The 21,834-nt window shown below is 46.8% G+C and overlaps 1 protein-coding gene across 3 annotated transcripts in view; it reads right to left on the minus strand.

The window, feature by feature from the left end:
• FCHO2 (FCH and mu domain containing endocytic adaptor 2) overlaps positions 1-21,834 on the minus strand; it is a 1,031,922-nt gene that overhangs the window by 121,989 nt on the left and 888,099 nt on the right. For all 3 annotated transcript variants that reach the window (XM_085632343.1, XM_085632342.1, XM_085632344.1), the window contains one exon: positions 9,834-9,989. In XM_085632343.1, coding sequence (XP_085488469.1) covers positions 9,834-9,989 — 156 coding nt within the window. The remainder of the gene's footprint in view (positions 1-9,833; positions 9,990-21,834) is intronic.

A 21,834-nucleotide genomic window follows, 5' to 3' on the forward strand; every position in this document is an offset into this window, starting at 1 on the left:
TATCTGAGCAGTGCCAAAACGTTTATGCAAAGTTTGTGCCCTATCATGTGGTAAAGGCTAGGTATCTGATTCAAATGCTTGTGCCCTGGTGGAAGTCAGGGGCAGCCTAAGTTGAGTTTGTTATGCTTGCTGCTCAGAGTTAGAGAGCACAACAGGCTGCAAGCCCTCCTTTGTTGTTGGAAGGTATCGGCATCGATGTAGGGGAGCTGGCGCAGAGGATGGAGCTGAAACTGAAGCCTGTGCTGAACGAGACACGAGTGTGACGGTCTCATATGACACTAAGGGTGAACCCACCATGGAAGATCCTAGGGACCTGGAGGCTTGCAAAAGGAAACAGGTAAAGTGTCAAAAATGTGCTACATGGCCTCTCGGAAGGCCTCCATTTGCTGCAACATTGCAGACAGACCCGAAAACTCAGGCTCTATCTGGACTAAACTTGTAATCGGCTCTGATGCAGATCGGGAGCGAAACCAGGAGGCACAATAATGCTTTTGCTCCCACTCTTGAGTCTGAGAGGCAGGAAGTAGTCGATTCCAGCCTCGATTTCTATGCTTTATCTTGGACTTGCCCTAAGACTTTGACTGTGATAATGATCTACCGCAGGAATTACTACAGGAACAGAAACTGGACCTTCCTTTCTACCTCGACCAGTTATAGGGTAGAGTCTTCTTGTGTTTGGAGACAAAAATCTTTGCCTCATGATCTCGAATGGCCTTCGGACTCACCTAAGAGAAGCAATCATAGTTCCTAGAATCATGCTCCGACACCTGGAACCAAAGACCGACTTTGTGAGGGTCCGTCACAGACATCTGTTTGCAAAAGTCCCTACACAGTCTGAATCCTGTGCACACAGTAAAAAGTTGAACAAAAGGAAGTCAAAAGAACAAGGAGAAGCTCTTTATATGTGTCTGAAGGCACAAAAAGAAAGGAACAGACATCAGCGATACAGATGTGTCTCCCCTCATCACTTCTGGAGCAGAACGACATTGGCACAGGGCCACACAATGGCACCTACCAATGCACAGAGTACTACTTTTGAGTTTCTAGATCCACTCTGACCTGGGGAATATTCTAAAAGTGAGGAATCTGCTGTTAGAAGTATTCACCAGAAACTAACATGCAGCCATTTTGAGGTAACCATAAAAAGAAGAAGAGTTAATGACTTTGACTATCATGGCTATCGACAAAAATGTTTGACAATGATGGCATTTTGCATATATCGATTCAAATTAACATCGTCAAACTGTCTTTTAGCATCAGTTATTTCATTTATACAGTTCCCATGTAAAAATCATGCTAGAAGCGCTGGGTGGACTCGAAATTTCGAACTGAAACATGATTGAGTCTTGGAAGAAATTATCTAAAATATGCAGCAGTACAAAATATTACTGAATTTCAAGATGTACATTTGAATCAACTAAAAGTTCTATGAATTGATACATTGGAAAGACATTAGGTGGGGTGATGGGGTGCTACTGCTCCAGTAGAATGAGGCAAAAAAGGATCTACAAACTAAAATCTAAAGCCTAAATGGTAAGAACAAATGTTTTAAATTATCAGTGTTTTATTATAATGAAACACAGATGGAAGAACAGCTTTTATTTCTAAGTAGCCCATTGGTCTAAATTGTGTTTGATTCAGTTTTACCAGAAAGCGGTTATCTGAATGGGAGAATAACGAATAACTTAGAAAAAGGCTAATTCACTTGAAGTTACTGATTTTATTCTTAAGGGTTTTTGTAGCAAATATCCAGCAGAACAAAACTGTCACAAACTGAAAATGGGTGTAATCACATCATGTATTATGTGTTATAGTGAAAGAAAACAATTTGCTCATAATTAATTAATCCAATATGTCTTTTCAAAAGATTAAAACATTAAGGCCCTCATTACGATGTTGGACGGGCTTCAGTCTGCCAGACTACATTTTGCTGAGCGAACCCGTCTAACCATAGGTTGGCGGTTCCGCACACTGAATTAGGATGTGACCGCATATGGTGCGGTCGCAAACTTCCTTTTCTCCATGCATTGAGTACCACTATTTTGTTCAAATCTATAATGTTTTTTTAGTAATGCAAGATAATCTTATGTACGTAGAGAGCATGTGCAAGCTGTGACCACCTTTTAATATCATTATCTAACGATCAATAAAAATAACTGCCAACCAAGAGTCAGTTTTATATCTTGACGGAGAGGGAGTTCTGTCACAATGGTGGTTTGCTCCTTCTCGACCAAGACTTTGGTCCGCCAGCCAGATTTAACTGCGGGTAGACAATAGTTTGATGACGACGAAGATTACTCTGTGTCCGAGTAATGTCTGTCGGCTGTTTGGCTATATGCCCGCCAGCCTAATATAGATGGAGGGACATAAAAATATTTGTCAATACCCGTCACCACCAGGAAAAGGGGCACCAAAAAGTGCTTAATGCCCCTCTTGCTATTGGAGGAAATTGTCATGGCGAAGGGACATTGTTTTTTCGTTTTTTAAATCACGCTTTGGGATTTATTACTTTTTAATTGAAAAATGTTAAGCTTGTTGTACAGCTCCATCATGCTTGACACAGTTGTCTGGCATAGTTAAAATGTAAGGCGGTACCTGTCAATGCTTGAAATGTCCACCAGGTCGGCAGACATTTCAAGATTTGGTGGGATACACCTCGGTCAGGGTGATGGAGCAATTTAATCCATCGCCATGGAGGAGGACTGGTTGTCGCGATTTGCACCTCACAGGGCCAGGGCGCGGCGCGCAACACATACTACCCCCCCAGTACCTCTTCCATCCAGCGCGCTGCCCGGTATGTCTGGCGCGTAAAGGGAGGTCGCGGTCTGTGCAAAAGACCGGAACTACGAATCCCGTCATGCCTGCGGCCGGCGGCCCGGAAGCGGTTCCCGGCTGTTCCGCCGGTATCACGATAAAGCCCTTCCCTTTTCCAGGGATCGGGGCTTGACAATCCGGATACTAGCTGTAGTCGCGGATGGTATTCCCCGCGGGATACCTCTCTTCACGACGAAGCCCGGAGTATTCAGCCTTTTACAGACATCCCTGAAGTTGGCAGCCCTGGTGCGATATCGAGGACACGGCTGCATATCGGTTCCAGAAGCGAGTCGTCAGCTGTACCGCCACCTGACTTCTCCCCTCCGACTACAGAAGCGTGAGTAGCGAAACCTCCCTTGACTCGGATTTCCAGTTCGCTTACTCCATACTTTCTCCTTGCGCGAGAGACACTATTCAGTGCCCGGAAACGCGCTCCACTGCTGCAACACTGCACGTTTTCGTTTAACAGACTCCGAGCGCTAGGGACACTCATTTGTGCTCAGAAACGCGCGTCCCGGCTCCCGCTCAGCCCATCATCAATTTGTGAGCCTTCGTGACATTGGCAACGCCCTGACTGTGACCAAACAGTGTGGGGAAGAAGTACTACACACACTCTTGACTACATCAGAAGTGTGTCTCCTACTACAGACTCAGCGTCCTAATCTCAGGACCCTTTACTCATTAACAGAACTAAGCCAGCTGCTAATCTCCTTTGTAAGTATCTGTTGTGGCTGGGTAAAGGATGTAGCTTGGAGTGCCTGAGTTGCGTGGAGGGTGGGAGGTGCTTACTTACTCTCCTTATATTCCCTCTATAGTTTTACCTGGGAGAGTGCCTTGGCCATTACCCTGACCCACTACCAGCGCAGGACCAGAGACACACCACGGCAGAGCAGCGTTTCTTATTTTATCCACTTCCCTTTTCCCCGGGGGGCTTTCTCGAGCAGTAGTTTTTCCATCCCTCTGCGAGAGTCTGCACCTCAGGGTCGAGGGGGGATCAGCTACGCTCCATCGTTCCCGACGGCTTCCTTCCGAGGTTAGTGGCAATTCCTTGTTCCTAGTCACTAGCGCCACGACAGATTGTCAAGCCCACGGAATCAGCCGGCCTGAGCGATGGACACCGCAGCGGTCCTGTCCACACTGCTGGAGAGTATCAATTCTCTCCAGCAGGAAGTGCAGACCTCCCGTAGAGAGACCCAGGAGTTCAGGAACGAAATGGGAACCCTACGTAGGGAAGTAGCTGGACTCTCACGAACTAGCACCCCCGTGACTACTGGGAGGGGCTCCTATATTAAAGACTGGACATTACCACCTCCCGTTTCATCCCTAGGAGAAGGGCCCAAGGGAACCGGTTTATTCTCGACCCCAACAACCCCTTCGCCAGCCGCTGGTCTCATCCCTACAGTCCATGTTATACAGAACCCTGGCATTCCGCTAGCCCCCCCAGAACGTTTCTATGGGGATCCGAAAAAATTTGAAACCTTCCTACACCAATGTCGACTCCATTTTCTTTGCAAACCCGCAGTGTTCCAGGAAGAGGCTTCCAAGACGTCATTAATGATCTCCTACATGGGAGGCAATGCATCCAACTGGACCATTCCCTTAATGGAAAGGAACGATCCCGTGCTCCACAATTTCCAAGACTTCTGTGGGGAATTACGAAAACTGTTCGATAGAAAAACCCACATGCTTTCCCTGGGTCGAGAACTTATGACACTACGCCAAGGGTCGCAGGACCTCCTTACATACATAACAACCTTTGATCGACTCCTAGTGGAAACAATCTGGCCCCAAGAAAAACGTACCTCATTATTCTATCAAGGTCTTCGCGGAGAATTGAAGGACGTTCTTTCCCAGGTCATCCAGCTTCCGCAAACTTGTGAAGAACTCATTGAGCTAACCGTGCAACTAGATCATCGGTTGCAAGAAAGGAAAGGGGATAAGAGCAGAGGTGAACCCCGTTTTATCTTGCCGCGACTGTAGACGACCGCTCCAAGGGAACAGATGGGTCTGAACCCATGCAAATTGGAGGGCTCCGAGGTCCTCTGACAGCAGAGGAAAAAGAGAAACGAAGACAGCAAAAACTATGTTTATACTGTGGAAAAGGGGGACATTTCATACGGGAATGGAGAGCTAGAACTAAAGGCCCCGAGAGGGGATCCAGTCTTAGGACCCAAGCAGTCACTCAACAAGAAGCGGAAAACTACTAAACCCAAGTCAGGACGGGATCTCCGTCTTTGGTTCTGAAGCGCTCACGATCCCTTTTGTTTTGGCGAACACCATTCAACCCTCTGTGGCCCACCTGAATGTTGACGTCACACTTTGGATAACATCAGACTCCCTCATCCGAGTGCCCGCCCTGCTCGATTCAGGAGCCACGGGCAACTTCATTGATCAACAATACGCTAGGAACATCGGAGTTCCCTATATCCAGAAGACAACTCCTACCCTGGTAAGGGCAGTAGATGGGAAGGCGCTGACTTCGGGACCTGTTTGATACCAGACCAGTCCCCTGGTTATGAAAATCACCGAGGAACATTATGAGACAATCAGTTTTGATCTCATCGACGCCCCTCATTTTCGCCTGAATCTGGGTATGCCCTGGCTGACGTTGCACGACCCTGCTATACAATGGACGCTTCGTACTATATCCTTGTCCTCCGAGTTCTGCAGACACCATTGCACAAAGCAATCCATACTCCAGGAACCAGCCATCCATACTCAAGCTGCGTTCCTTGCGTCTGGAGTGGAAGCCATCGGACTGTGTTGTTCAACCCAGCTGCCGGAAGAATACTTGCCCTTTTTGCCGGTCTTTGATAAACATAAGGCGACCCAACTACAACCACATCGGCCATATGATTGCCGTATCGATTTAATGCCTGGTGCTGACATTCCCTGTAGCCGAGTGTACGCCCTTACTGAACCCGAAAACCAGTATCTCAAGACATACTTGGACGAAAACCTAGAGTCTGGCTTCATCCGACACTCATCATCTCCCGCCTCGTCCCCTCTCTTTTTTATCACTAAGAAGGATTGTGACGAGTTGAGGACGTGTATAGACTATAGAGCCCTCAACAAAATCACCGTTAAAAACAGATACCCGTTACCCTTGATTCTGGTATTGTTGGATCAAGTAAAAGGGGCTCAGGTCTACACCAAACTGGACCTCCGAGGGGCATATCACTTGGTACGGGTTCGAACCGAGACAAATGGAAGACCGCTTTTCGAACAAAGTACGGGCTATTTGAGTACCAAGTGATGCCCTTCGGACTGTGCAATGCACCAGCAGCGTTCCAGTTTTTTATGGACGAGGTGTTGCGCGGATTGCTGGATTCCATCTGCATCGTCTACATCGACGATATTCTTATTTATTCCACAAACCTCCTCGATCATATCACCCATGTAAGAACAGTTCTGGAACGCCTGCAAACACATTCTCTCTACGCCAAACTAGAGAAATGCATTTTTCACGCGCAGGAAATCGCCTTCTTGGGTTATGTAATCAACGCACAAGGCTTCCAAATGGATCCAGAAAAGGTCTCAGCAATTACGCAATGGAGGGCACCTTTCAACATAAAATCCGTGCAGAGCTTCCTTGGTTTCGCGAACTATTATCGGCGATTCATCAAAGATTTCTCTAAGATTATCCATCCCATAACCCGTCTCCTACGAAAGAATGTCCCCTTCTTGTGGAACGACGAGGCAAACCAAGCATTCGAGGAACTGAAGCACAAATTCACCCACGCCCCCATCTTGCGTCACCCGGATTCTCGCTTGTCCTTCATCCTAGAAACAGATGCCTCACAACATGCTTTGGGAGGGGTGTTGTCGCAACGGCATCCGACCATCGGACAAATCCACCCAGTCGCCTTCTATTCTAAAAAATTCACCCCCAGTGAGGTGAACTACTCGATCTCGGACAAAGAACTGTTAGCGATAAAAAGGGCCTGCGAAGAATGGAGGCATTACCTCTTGGGAGCTCATCATACTGTGGAGATCTATACAGATCACAGAAACCCGCTATTCCTTAAAACCGCCAAGGCTCTGACACCACGACAACTTCGGTGGTCTCTTTTCTTTTCGGATTATGACTATCATTAAATTTAAGCCAGGTCTCCAGAATGGTAAAGCAGACGCCCTATCAAGAAAAGACGAACCAGCAGACTCGCTGACAGAAGAAACAACGGAAGTTCCTTCCATATTACCCAGCAGTGCCTTTTCAGGAAATACCATTGCGCTACTGTCACCTAACTTTCTTGAAGACATCAAGACAGCCATGGCCCACCTGGACAACAGTGGCTAGGCGAAGACCCCGAAAATCGACTCACCAGCGAAAACCTGGCGTATCATCACCATACCTTGTATGTTCCCTTGGTCACCCTCCAAAGACAAGTATTGGCCTGGGCCCACGATTCTATCCTCGGAGGTCATCTTGGAGAGCACAAAACCATTGCAACAATAGAAAGATCCTTCTGGTGGCCCACACTGCGTAAAGACACTCGAGACTACCTACGTACCTGTGCAGTGTGTGCGCAAAGCAAGGCAAGCCATTCAAAGCCCACAGGACTCTTACGGCCCATTCCTATTCCTCCGCTCCCCTGGCATACAGTCTCCATGGACTTTATAATCGAGATGCCCCCCTGTGACGGGTATACCACCATTCTCGTGATCATAGACCATCTGACAAAGATGGGCCACTTCGTACCATTGAAAAGACTTCCCACGTCCTCCGAGCTAGCGGTAACGTTCCTTCAACATGTTGTGCGCGCCCATGGCATCCCCAGGGTCCTCATCACAGACCGTGGTACTCAGTTCACCTCTCGGTTCTGGACGGCGCTCTGCTCTGCCATGAAGGTAGACGCCCGATTATCCACCAGCTACCACCCTCAAACAGACGGCAAGACGGAACGTTTAAACCAAACCTTGGAGCAATACCTTCGTTGTTTCACTCTGCAAAACTCCTCTGACTGGTATCCGTTGATTTGGGCAGCAGAATTCGCGTACAACAACGCGGAGCACTCCACCTTAGGATGTTCCCCCTTCTTCTGTCTTTTAGGGTTTCATCCAAATATGCTTCCCTTCGATTGGCCTGTGGTTTCCAAACATCCCACTATTCAGGAACATCACGCCCATCTTCGGATCGTGTTAAAAGACGCAAGGACACAGCTGCTGAAAGCACAAAACACCCACAAACGCTTCGCAGACAAGAAAAGAAATCCTGAACCTATCTATCAAGTAGGGGACTGGGTGTGGCTGGCCACAAAAAACCTACATCTGAAGGGAGGGGGAAAGCTTTCGCCCAAATACGTAGGGCCTTACAAAGTGGTCGAAATCATTAACCCTGCTGCTCTAAAACTATCACTGCCCCAAGCCTGGCATATACATCCAGTATTTCATGTTTCTTTACTGAAGAGTTGTCCTGATTCCATGAGACTTCCCTCTAGGCCAGCCCCTATTGAAATAGAGGGACAGGAAGAATACGTAGTACGAGAAGTACTAGACTCCCGTTTAGTCAGAGGGCGCGTGCAGTACCTAATAGATTGGGAGGGATACGGGGTAGAAGACCGTACTTGGGAACCCGCAGGTAATCTCCATTGCCCTCTTCTCGTAGCACGATTTCACGATAGAAACCCCGGAAAGCCAGGTCGACCACCGGGACGGCAGTCCTTGCGAGGGGGCTCTGTCGCGATTTGCACCTCACAGGGCCAGGGTGCGGCGCGCAACACATACTACCCCCCCAGTACCTCTTCTATCCAGCGCGCTGCCCGGTATGTCTGGCGCGTAAAGGGAGGTCGCGGTCTGTGCAAAAGACCGGAACTACGAATCCCGTCATGCCTGCGGCCAGCGGCCCGGAAGCGGTTCCCGGCTGTTCCGCCGGTATCACGATAAAGCCCTTCCCTTTTCCAGGGATCGGGGCTTGACAATCCGGATACTAGCTGTAGTCGCGGATGGTATTCCCCGCGGGATACCTCTCTTCACGACGAAGCCCGGAGTATTCAGCCTTTTACAGACATCCCTGAAGTTGGCAGCCCTGGTGCGGTATCGAGGACACGGCTGCATATCGGTTCCAGAAGCGAGTCGTCAGCTGTACCGTCACCTGACTTCTCCCCTCCGACTACGGAAGCGTGAGTAGCGAAACCTCCCTTGACTCGGATTTCCCATTCGCTTACTCCGTACTTTCTCCTTGCGCGAGAGACACTATTCAGTGCCCGGAAACGCGCTCCACTGCTGCAACACTGCACGTTTTCGTTTAACAGACTCCGAGCGCTAGGGACACTCATTTGTGCTCAGAAACGCGCGTCTCGTCTCCCGCTCAGCCCGTCATCAATTTGTGAGCCTTCGTGACATTGGCAACGCCCTGACTGTGACCAAACAGTGTGGGGAAGAAGTACTACACACACTCTTTACTACATCAGAAGTGTGTCTCCTACTACAGACTCAGCGTCCTAATCTCAGGACCCTTTACTCATTAACAGAACTAAGCCAGCTGCTAATCTCCTTTGTAAGTATCTGTTGTGGCTGGGTAAAGGATGTAGCTTGGAGTGCCTGAGTTGCGTGGAGGGTGGGAGGTGCTTACTTACTCTCTGTTCCTTATATTCCCTCTATAGTTTTACCTGGGAGAGTGCCTTGGCCATTACCCTGACCCACTACCAGCGCAGGACCAGAGACACACCACGGCAGAGCAGCGTTTTCTTATTTTATCCACTTCCCTTTTCTCCGGGGGGCTTTCTCGAGCAGTAGTGTTTCCATCCCTCTGCGAGAGTCTGCGTCTCAGGGTCGAGGGGGGATCAGCTACACTCCATCGTTCCCGACGGCTTCCTTCCGAGGTTAGTGGCAATTCCTTGTTCCTAGTCACTAACGCCAAGACACTGGTCGACCACTCAAAAAAAAAATAATCAGGCTCCAAATCACTAACACAAATGTACCACACCACACTTGTTTGTTGAACCATCAAAAACATTACTATGCTGGAGAGAAATCAAGACTATCACATTTATTGTAACTGTAATAGTAAAACAAACCTGTACAAAAGTTGTGTATTTGGGAGGATCTGTTCTAGCTTGTTTGTATTTTTCAACTTAAAGGACAGGACAGCTGGTGAAGGGTTATTGGTAAATATTTTAATGATACCACTGGGAAAGGACACTGTCATGTCACCAGTAATCTTCACAATACATCTAAAAAAAGGATGAGAAAAACAATTAAAATAAATATTTAGTCAGCATTACTCAAACAAATTAAGTCTTAATCATGAGATATCTCCCCATAACCTTACTTCAGTTTCCTTCAACAAATTTAAATGCATCAAATAACACAAGGGGTATTTATTGATGGCAGAGAACAAAAAATACAGGCTATATTAAAATAAAAGACTATTCATCACTGTACTGAAAACTACAATTTAAAATAGCCTGTAAGAAGACTTAATGGGCTATACACCTAATGAACAGATGTTTATGTGTCCCGCAAGTCACATCCTAGAATTAACGTAGCTTTACTCATTCAGTTCCCGAGTCTAAAACTGTAAGTTCTGGAAAGTTACAAGTCGTTAGTTGTGTTGCAGTGGAGCCATATTCGCATGGAAGCAAGAGGCATATAAAACATGTAAACTAATACCTGTAACTATTACTCCCTTCTTAGCCCCAATTTATGATCTGAGCCATTCACTCGGGGCATTATTGTTAGCTGGTTAATGTGATCAGATAGTTATTATATTGAAGATATCCCTCTGGCCCACAGACTCTCATACCCTCATACTGAAACAAGGCAAAAAAGCCCAATATTGGGATTTAAAAAAGTCCCAGTAGCAGTTTCCTCATGAAAGAAGAGGATTTCTCCTCCTTATTGTGATTGTGCTTTTTGTGGTTAGATCCGTTAGGAGATCATTCACAGGTGCTTTGTCATATCACTTCGGGACTGGCCAAATTAGCTTGGCTGTCTGCTCTCTGCATTGATGAATAGGAGTCAGATGATATGGGGTTGTGTTCTGGTCCTAGATGCCGTAATCGGATGTAATTTGGATTCACCTAGGACACCTTTGGCAGGATTTAAAACATGTTATGTGTAGTCGTAAAGCACACTATCACCTGTGAGGTTATCCTGCGCCTGAGCAGGTGTGTGTGCCTAGCTCTACCTATGGCAGGTTGGTTGACTGAAAACCAGGCCCCCAGCTTTTTGTGGAATTCAAAAAAGAGAAGAGGCTCAGATGTGGAATGCTGGGGGTAGGAGTGAGAAGAGTAATTTCATGCTTTAGGAGCAATGTAAGAAAAACGCCAGTCCTCCTGATCTGGTTCTGTGTATGCGTGAGATGTGTGCGAGCAGGAGTCCTGCAGAGCTGAGTTTTCTGGGGGGCTGGTGGAAGGAGATGCAAGTGTTCAGATAGATGGGGTCTGAGTTGTGTAGTGTATTCAGTATGTATGAGTGGAGCTTGAATTGAGCAAATTTGTGCATGAAATCTTGGGATGAGGATTCTGATGTACTTGTAGTTAAATCTGCGGAATATTAGAGAAGCCTTGTACCTGCATCAATGAGTCGTGGAAAAACAGTAACTGACTCCTATGCACCAGAGGCACCTTAAAAACTCCACGGCCATCAAATACCTGGTGGGTAAAATCATAGCTGCGGCCATAGGGCAATTCTTGATGCCAGTTGAGAGATATGGATGAGAAAATCTTTTCCAGATCCAATCACGTCCATGAAGGATATTTAAAAGGTGAGACATCTGGGAAGAAGTATCCATCAGAAAGCAATGCACTAGAGGAACTGCTGTTTCATTTGTAAGGGCTTCAGGGCTTTTGGGTGGAATCCTCAGACACCCAGGCTTCAGAAGGCAAACAAAGCCAGGAGAGGACTGACAGTAAACCAGGTGGTCCAGCATTTTTGTTAAGTGCATGGTCCTTGTGGACTAACGCATGTACACCCCATAACAAGGCTTAAACCTCAATTAAGAACATATTCCAAAATAAGAATTTCGGAAAGAACTGCTTGGCCATTTACTTTCAGTTCCAGGGCTCAAAAAAATCTAGGCGGAGCAGAGATGACTTCAATCAGTGGGAGAACAGTTGCAAATAGCTAGAGGGTGAATTCCTTCTTCACGGTAAGAGATCAAGTGAGACTAGGACCTCGACTCTGACACAGCTACTTCAACTATATATATCACAGCAGGAGAGCCATTTGCCTTCACTCTGGGTGAAGGTGGGAGTGAAGGACTGCAAGGATCATGTACAACTCGCAAGACATCATGACCTACACACAGTAGAAGATTTCCAAAACAGTTTTACAGTACCCGATTCAACTGAGACAACCATTAACAAATTCAATTCTCAATAACAGTAAAGCAGTGTTACAGAAGATGGTTGACCTGGGGTAAATGTGCAACATTCCATCCAACAGCCGTTATTAGCAATATTTTTGTGGACCTAAATAAGGACCAAGTGCTTCAGACTGTCATTCATATGACCCCTTGCTGCTTCTAGTGAGCCTACGTACCTCGTACAATTTGGTGATACAGTCCTCAGATAGATTCAGGTAGTCAAACTCTAGGACCTCAGATACTAGATCATTAGATTGAACAGCCTCGGATCTGGGTGTCCGATTTGACAGTGTTGTTGTGTGAGAAGGTTCAGCTTCATTGGTACCTTCTTGTGGGGAATGATGGACATTTCCAAGAGTTCAGAGTATGAGTGCTGTCTGGCCCAAGTTAGGTGAAATAGGATGAAGGTCATGGAGACATGACTCATTTTCGTCACCACACAAGGGAACAGTGGTAGAGGAGGAAAAGCATAAGCAAATACCCTAATCCTGTTACTCAACAGTGCATTGCCCATGTACTGTGGGTGTAGGTATTTTTGAGGTGAAGCTTGGCATTTTGCAGTTTCTGAGGTGGCCAAGCAGAGGATTACTGCTGTTCTGTGGAGGACCTGTGGGTGGAGTTTTCACTTGAAGATTTGCTGATGCGTCCTGCTTAACAGGTTCGCAAAGTCACTGTCCACCTCCAGTAGGTGTTCCACTAATAGATAGATCTTGTGTATTGTCCAGTGCCAGATCTGCTGTGCTAGTGCAAACAACTGGGGGAACGTGGGTTCTCCGCTGTTTTAGTGTGTAATATATGGCAGTCATGTTGTCCTTCTTTAGGAGGACAACATGTATGTGAACAAACTTGTAGAAGGGTATGAAGACTAGGTAAATGGCCAGCACCTCTAGGTAGTTGACGAATCAACTCTGGTGGTGAGGGGTCAAGTCGCTTGCACAGTCTTCTATGCAGTGACGTGTGCCCCACTCAGTGAGCAATGCATCAGTTGTAATGGTTACCTGCGGAAGAGAGTCCATGAATAGCTTGCCGAGCAAGAGGCTGTTGCTGTTCCATCATTACAGTGAGCACTGAGTGATGGCCTTCATCAATATTAGATCTTCCTGCTGACCATCAGCTCCTGACCGCTGCCTCACAAGACACTGTTGGAATGCACATGTGTAATCTGGATTAAGCCACAATTGATAGGCAAGAGGCCATCATACTCAAGAGATTCATTACAGTCAGTGGACAAGTGGACTGAAAAAGAGGCTATGGCTGCTGAAATGCCATCACTCTCTGCTGGTTGGGATATGATTTCCCTGTAGCATTGTTTAACAATGTATTGTTATCATCTTTATGGTGGCGTGCTGCCCTCTAAATGGCGGCATGATACGTGGTGGTGTCATCTGGTGGGGATTGCTTAGCTGGGATAAGTTTCAAATCTGGATCATCGGTACAATCAACACCGTAGTTATCCCAGGGGTCGTCTCACTCTCCTGCACCAGCAGGCTGTTCGTAAGGGTCTCCCTCACCATAAGGGCTACCTGGGTCAGAATATGAATGGACTGACCGCTCAGAGGTTTCTGGTCGAGGTTGGAGGAGACAGGGAACCGAGTATGGGCATGGTGGATGAGGCAGAGGTTGTTGTAGAGGTGATTACCTAGTTGTGTTAGGTTGGGGGTAGTGGCACGTAGTCTTGCCTTTGTAATTTTTGAGGCATCGAAGGCGAGCTCTTTCTCGAAAGGCAGCCTCCATTTCTTAGAAATCAGGGACAGCATGGTTAAAGATCTTTTCTGGGGACAGCCTATCAGAAATCTTTCTGGTTTCTGGGTGTATGAAGAGTCGTTTCTGCCTGACATCAAGCTCTTCTGCCAGTCTGTGCAAGAATGATGCTTTTGATTCCACCAATCTCTGCATTGCTTTAGTGCTTGCTCTTGGAGGCACTCTCAACATTGATTTTGGCTTGGTGCCCTCCACACGGGGAGGTGGGGTGAATGAATGAAACTCATGGTTCCTCAATAGTGAAGGGTATACGTGCAGCCATAAGTAATTGCATGTTAGACAATGACAAAAACATTACAGTCAAGTCCATATAAATTAATATATTCAAAGAAATACTTCAAAGAGGTCACAAGACCAGCAATAAAGTAAGGGCCAACAAGAGAATTCACTTAAAACACAAACTCTATCTGTGAGAGGGTTAACACTAATGAAAAACAGAAGAAAAAGCAATAAATGCAGGCGCTCAGAGTCCAGGTACCTGCCCTGGGCCTAGATAAAGCAGGGGGTGCCCTTTTCAGGGCAAAGCAAAAATTATTTCATGCAGGCAATGAAACAGGTAACTATTAGTAACTCAATTACGAGTAAACAGTAATCTAGACACAGTGCAGGCAATTTGTAGTGAAGAGCTGCACGCTGACCGAGACCTAACAAATGTCTTCCTAGTTTTCACCAGAACTTGTATGATGCAGGCTCCTTAGACACCCAGTAAGTCCACTCCTATAGTGAGACATATCTGTGTCAAAAACTCTCAACCACTCAAGCTGACACCCTAGGTAGTCCAATCACCATGAAAGTGGTAATGGGGGTATCCAACGTTTGAAAAGAGGCAAGGCTCTGGGACCGAATGCTTTTACAAGGCCTTCTGTAAACCACAAGCCCACTTAATGACCCACCTTTCGAGTCATTAAATGGGCTTGTAAGCAAAACCTATGTGGCCAGGCCAAGTGGTCTGCTGAGTTCCAACATAAGCTGAGATAATAAACACTGGTACATAAAACCAATACTGAAAAAGGGTATAACCCTTACCTCATAGGTCATTGGCAGAGTGGGGAGGATGGGCAGGGAGTTAATGAATCTGCGGAAAGATTTTTACACCTGGCAGAGATATCTAGCCTCAGATTCCTCAACTTTTGTATTATATACCCATAGTTATACCCCACTGGAGGAGAGTCTGCAAACAAATCCTACATAAGTTCTCAAAGAGAACCACCCGGTCAAAACTACCAACAAACCAAATTTATGTAGAAATAGCAGAATAAGAGCTTGGCTCTTACTAGAATCTATGATCACTGCCACAGAACTTAAAAATAAAAAAACAACCTTACAGGTCTGAGAGAATCAGCCCTTGGAGGAAAAAGGGGGGGAGGGACCCCTAAAGAACCACCTGTCAGTTAAGAGACATTATCCCCTATCCCCAAGGGGAAAGAAAACTCGATGACCAAAAAGGACCAAATGCAGGACAAAAGCCATGTAATCTGCATTTTTCACGACAATAAAGAAAATCAGAGAAAGAACTGTTCTGATAAAATCTCAAAAAAGGACTTTCAGAACCCATTTCTCCAAAGGTAAGATGAACACCACCACCTCCTTGATATAAATTATTTAGTTTGGACAAAAGGAGCATTCATATTCATCAAATGCGCCAATTGAATAACATCTTGCCACAAAGATGTATATATTGATATAAATATGTATACAAACATAAATGTGTTACCAGATATTACGACTGGCCCGGTAATTCACAGAATTTCACTGGCTAATAACTACTGCCAGACTGCAAGGACGCATATAGCTACCCTCATACGACCTTCAATGCCATAGTCCAACAGACTGAACCCAATTTCGAGCTGTGGATAAGCTTGAAACACCAAGGCAAGCGAGAGATTCAACCGCATCTTTGATTAAAACCTCTTTGTGAAGAACAAATATGTATAAAACATATGATACAGCCATGTATACTCTGTATACCTAAAAACTTACTAAAACTGAGAAACCAGTGCCAAAAAGGCCTGTTCCAATAATATGGAAAATGCTAACAAACCTAGTAGCGCAGAACCAAAATATCTCATAAAATAAATTCATGTCAACAAGTACATACGACCACACCTGTGATACAAGACAAATATGATCACAAATCCAACAACTATGTGAAACACAGCAGCACGTTTTATCATGTATACACTGGTTACCAAAAAAACACTCTGAAATGAGAGGTTTGGCAAAAGTACACAACCTAGTGAAAAAAGGGTACCACGCCACCAACACAATACCATAGGTGACTTGCCGTAAGAAAATGATGTCAGTCAAATGGTATCTTAAAGAATTGACACCACAAGAAACAACAGTCATGATTCCTCACAAATTGAGAAATGCAGAAAATAATAAGTTCATCCTCTCCAGAAGACAGGTAATGTAGATCAGACAGAATCACATATATCTAGATCATAGGAAGAAGAAAAGCTTACTATAATGTCATAACATCCTCCTATTATAAAAAGTGTCTCACCAGGTATCAAGACTTTTATGGATGATTGGCAGCCTTGCCAGAGACCAAAACGGCCCGACACCTAGGACATATTGTCTGAGGTCAAGGACAACAAGCCATCAAATTTAAATTGGTCTTGGGACAAGTTGGCCCAACCCGTGCATCACAAACCTTTGGCTGCCGATTTACAGCACCCCAATATGGAGCAGGGATAGGAATTGCCTGCAGTTTATAGATTATAATATTTATGCCTTCACTAGACACTGTTTCTTTACCATCAAGGAAGAACTCACAAGCAAACAGCATTCAAAAGAATGCAAAGCATATACTCTTGAGCCAGAACAACACTTCAACTTGCTGGAGCACCCGCTTACTCCAAGATTAGAGTCCTAAGTTCCTATACATTAACCTCCAACTGGCATAACAAGATGTCTCTAAAAGAAACACTGAAGAAGAAAGCCATGCAACTTGCATACTGAACTGCTTCTAAGAAGCATGCAACAGACCCGCTTCCATACAGGAAGTCATCTCTCAATGATAGCCTCTTGAGCAGAAAGCTCTTCCTCAGAGGCCAGGAAACAAAGGGAACCTCCCTCAGTCATCTAAATCAATACACAAATAAAAATGAAAATGGTACTGAAGTTATAACCACTGCTCCTCACCAGAGTAAACGTGGTAGAACTGAAATCGAAACTGGACATATATAACGTTTTAACACGGCTTCTCCTTGACCAACAAAAACAAATATATCCCAAGCCAAGAGGCAAGCAAAGCAACACACTGATAAAAAATGTAGGGCTACGACTCTGTAGTTCTCCACCTTCCATGGAAGCGTCTTAATGCTGCATCTGCCTGATCTCCAAAAAGACAGGCACCATCTAATGGTATGTCAGCCAAAGCCGACTGGACAGCTTTGGAAAAACCTGAAGATGCCAACCAAGACCGACGCCTTAGCGCCACTGCAGATGCCATTGCACGACCGACAGAATCTGTTGTGTCCATGCCACACCTTATGGTAAAACTAGCAGCCGACTAACCATCTCTAATCAAGTGGCCTACCTCAGCACGGAGGTTATCCGGAAGTGATGGGAGCATGTTCTGTAAAGAATCTCATAAAGCATGGGAAAAACACTACAACACACAAGATGTGTTGGTGGCTCTCAATGCTGAGCTGGCTGAAGCAAATATATGCTTACCACAAGCATCACAACCCCTAGAATTCTTACCCACCAGAGTCTTAGGAGTAGAATCTACATCCTTTGAAGACGTTGCTGCCTGAGTCACTAGGCCACGAGTGGAAGGATGTCTATGCAGACAAGCTGGGTTCCCAGGTGCAGGCAGATGCCTATATGCAATATCACGGTCCACTGAGACCCCAACTCAGGCTTGGCCCAAGCACCTAATAACATTTCAAATAGTACCTCACTATACTAAAGAACAGCTGTCCCTGGCAAATGATTTTGAACAAAGGGTCTGTAAACCTCTACACTGTGGGCAGTGACCAGTCTAAAACTGCAGGCACTTTCCTCAGAAAGTCCGCAAAGGAAGAACTTGTTTCCATAGCAAGACTAGGGGGAGAAAGCAACCCCGAGGCTGGCAAAAAATCCAACCCACTAGCCTCACCAAGAGCTGTAAACCAGCTCTCCTACATCTGAAACACATTGGTGTCAGAAATGGGCTGAAAGAGTCCTGCTCCAGTCTACACAGATGGACCTCCCAATGCCTGTTCCTGAAAAGGCGCCACAAACTGTACAATCCCCTCAGGTTGCATAGCCGACTCCGCATCCGAAACCATATGACACCGTAGCAGCACCATCATGACGTTGACTGGGGGAGGAGAGGCGCCTTCGACTGGCAGCGCTGATGTCAATTTCAGAGTCGGTTAGTCCAAGACCGGCGTTCTATGCAAAAATCCTGTAGGACAGTGAGCCAGCGCCAAAGCGACTCCAGCCGACGTCGTACGGCCCCGATCCATCGACTCCGATGGGCCAACCGTCACCGAGGACAAATTTGCCGACGGCGCCCCACTCACCTCCTTGGGGCCTAGAGGCGCTCCGGGGGAGATAGGGTCCCAAAGATGAGGTGCAAGGAATCATAATATTCCCTCATCTGGGCCATCGACGCCCCGGCTCCCAGAAACATGGGAAGACGCGGTGCGGAGTCGCATATAGCATCCTCAACCGTCTAGCGGGAGGGGCCGTGGGAGACAGAGTCTCCAGGCGGTAAAGTCCGAAAAATGCTGTGACTTCAACCGTCCCTTACCTTTTGACTTCCCTGAAGAACGATGTCCTCCAGACCAGCTTTGGCTAGTTGATTGCAAATGCTCTTCCAGGGACGACGAAGACCGAGAAGCCTCCGAGGATCTCAATACACACGCCGCCATTAACTTCAAACGCCGCTCCTTCAAATACTTTGGTTTTAGTTTCTGGCAGGAGCCACAATCCTCTGCATCATGGTGCTCACCTAAACACCACATACAAATTGTATGCGGATCCGTCATCGAAGGTTTGAAACCTGTAGACATTGGTACAAAGGCACACTGTTCCAGCAACACAAAGTGTCGAAGCAGGTCAAGAACCTGAGGAACTGCTTCTCCAGATCCACGTTACAGCGCAGATAAGAAGAAACTGATGTACGCACGCCAAAGGGGACTTATATGGCTCCACTGACGTCAAGACTGGAGACGGCATTACGGAGCCATACCCCGGTGCGCAAAGGTCCTGCAGAAAAATTGCCGGATCCAGACTGGCGCCTGGGGAGAATTCAGAAGTTGAGGAATCTGCAGATAGATGTCTTCTTTCAGATACCAGGAAACACTTCCTACACAGTAATGCTCAGTGGGTTGTGTATGGGCTGCAGTCCAACTGGATTTCTAATTCATACAGGCACATTGACTAAGTTCTTGTGCCATGGGTTCGAAATCGGACCCCTGCGACTCTAGGGGAAGGGAGCACCACCAGAGAACTAATCAGATCAACGGAGATCAACTGACACTGCTAAATCTCCATTCATAAAGGCGCAGGTAGTGTAGAGCTGGGGTCAATCTCCTGCCCTATTTTTGTGATGCAAGATTTATCCGAAGCTGCAGCCTGACTGCAGGACAGATGCTCAAGCCCAGAAGCTCCAGGTACCACTCTCTTCTGGCTCAATCTGTAGTCGCTAAGATGGCCCGATCCTTCCTGATCTTCCTCAGAACTCGGGCCAGGAGAGGTAGTGGCAGAAAACCATACAGGTGCCCCATGCTCAGCTTAATTTGTATAAGAATGAATGCTGGTGCCCAGACAGGGCCAGACTGGCTGTAGCGGGTACAGGTATTCGGTTTAGCAGCAGTGCTGCAATTTCGGCCACCTGCACCAAAAGCAGCAAGTGTTTCCTTCCCACCCTGACCCCCAAGACCCCCTGTGCTCGGTCAAATGTAATTGCCAAGGCTGGTCTGTGTTCCCAGACTGGCCCTGTGCCCAGAGCTGTGCAGAATACCAAGGCTGCCTAGTGTTAAATTCATCTGGGAACTCCTAAATCCACTACCAGACTATGCTGCCCCTTTATCTCACTCTTGCCAGTCCCTGCTTTCTCCCTTTGTGTGTGTTTTTCAGTCTGTCTCTTTCTCCTTCTGTCCCATTTGTGTGCTTTTCTATCTCACTCGTGGTCAATACTTAATGAAGAAAAATAAATGCCAGTCCCCAAAAAGGCGTGCCGGTGGGCCCCATCGGCAACCACCAGCCCAAATTAACCATTGACTTTAGGAGGAAGATGTTTTCAAGAGAGAGCATTCTTGGGAACTCCAATGTGCAAAAGTATAGACCATGCGCGTTCTCATTGGTGGCAAAGAAATTGAGCCAGTGATCTCCCCTTTGCTGGAAGATATCCTGCGCCACCTACGGGTGCGGCTACTATTCGTGATCCTCTATGTGTCTCTGGCTGAGTTAGTCTGCTCTGGCGTTCAAAGATCCCGTGAGGCGGTTCATGACTGGGGAAATGCCCAAGCCAATTCTAGAGCTGCAGAGCCTCCTGACCCAGGACACCACCCCACCCTGCCTGTTACAGTTCCAAATGATACAAACTTGCAGCAGCCTCCCTTTGATTGTTGGCAGGAAGGGCTTCAACAACAAGTGAATCACCTGCAGCTCCAGCACATTTATGTGGAGACCTGTGTCCACAGAGACCAGAATCCTATGAAGTCCACCTCTCAAAGATGACAACTCCAGCCCAGCAACCACATATCCGTCACCACTGTCAGCTCTGGGTGGGGTAGGAAGAGGGGTCTGCTGCTGGTCAAATTGCAGTCGAGCAGTTACCACTGCAACTGTTTTTTTTAGTCTTGTCTGATACCTGAATAGAATCTGACTGGTTCTGCTGGTCCTGGAACCACTGTACTGGGCCCACTGAGCCTTCAGATCCGAATTCAGAGACTGCATTTGCCACCTGGCATGGTCGACAAGCAGGAGGCCAGTATGCAGAGAAGCCTCAGAACCATCCTCACTGAAACCCAGAGAGAAGGCCTGAAAGTGCACCGTATCCAAGAAGGCTCTGATGGAAGGAGTTAGTATGACGTTGGCACATTGATTGTGAGCCCCAATGCTGCAAGGAGGCTTGCTATCATCTAGAGGTGGTCCACAACTGGCTGTGGCGAGCTTGCCTTCAACAGCCAGACGTCAAGGTAGGGGGAAGACTGGAATCCCCAACCGCCGAAGGTGTGCCGCGATCACAGCTATCACCATCGTGAACACCCAAGGTGCACTGGTGAGGCCAAAAGGGAGCATGGCAACCTGAAAACGCTCGTAGCCATTTTGAACCGCAACTACCACCGGTGGGCATGCAGCACATGGATGGGGGCATGTGGGACAAGGATATGAAAATAGGTGTCCTGCAGGTCCAATGACAACCATCCAGTCTCCTGGATCCAGAGCAGATAGAACCTGGGCCAGCTTAAGCATCTTAAATGTATCCTTTCATAGGATGGCATTAAGAGGGCGAAGATCCAAAATAGGAAAAGGGCGTACTTCCTTTTTCGGAACAAGGATATAGCTGGAGTAACATCATGTCCCAACTTGCGAGGCCAGTACCCTCTCTATGGCTCCTTTGGCTAAAAAAGCCTGCACCTCCTGGGGCAAATTAGACAAATGGTCATCCGAAGGCTCCTCTGATATGGGCAGCAGGTGCTGCAGATCGAAAAGGAATGGCAGCATGTAGCCCCATTGGATGATTTGAAAATCCCACTTACTACCTACCTCAAATGAGCTTGGAGACCTGTTGTGGGGGCGTTGACGCCTCATGCTGCAGATATACCAAGTCCTTGATATATTCCAAAAATGGGGATATACCAGGGGCAAAAGGCACAAAGAGAACCTCATAGCACAGCTCTCTTTAAGGAGCTTCTGGGCCGAGTCCACTTTTTCACCAAACAGGAGGAATCCTCTTACTAAAGGTTTCCATGCGTTTGTACTCTGTCTGAAGGAGCAGTTGG

The sequence above is a fragment of the Triturus cristatus genome, chromosome 2_1 (genome assembly GCF_964204655.1).
Source record: "Triturus cristatus chromosome 2_1, aTriCri1.1, whole genome shotgun sequence".
Taxonomy (NCBI): Eukaryota; Metazoa; Chordata; class Amphibia; order Caudata; family Salamandridae; genus Triturus; species Triturus cristatus.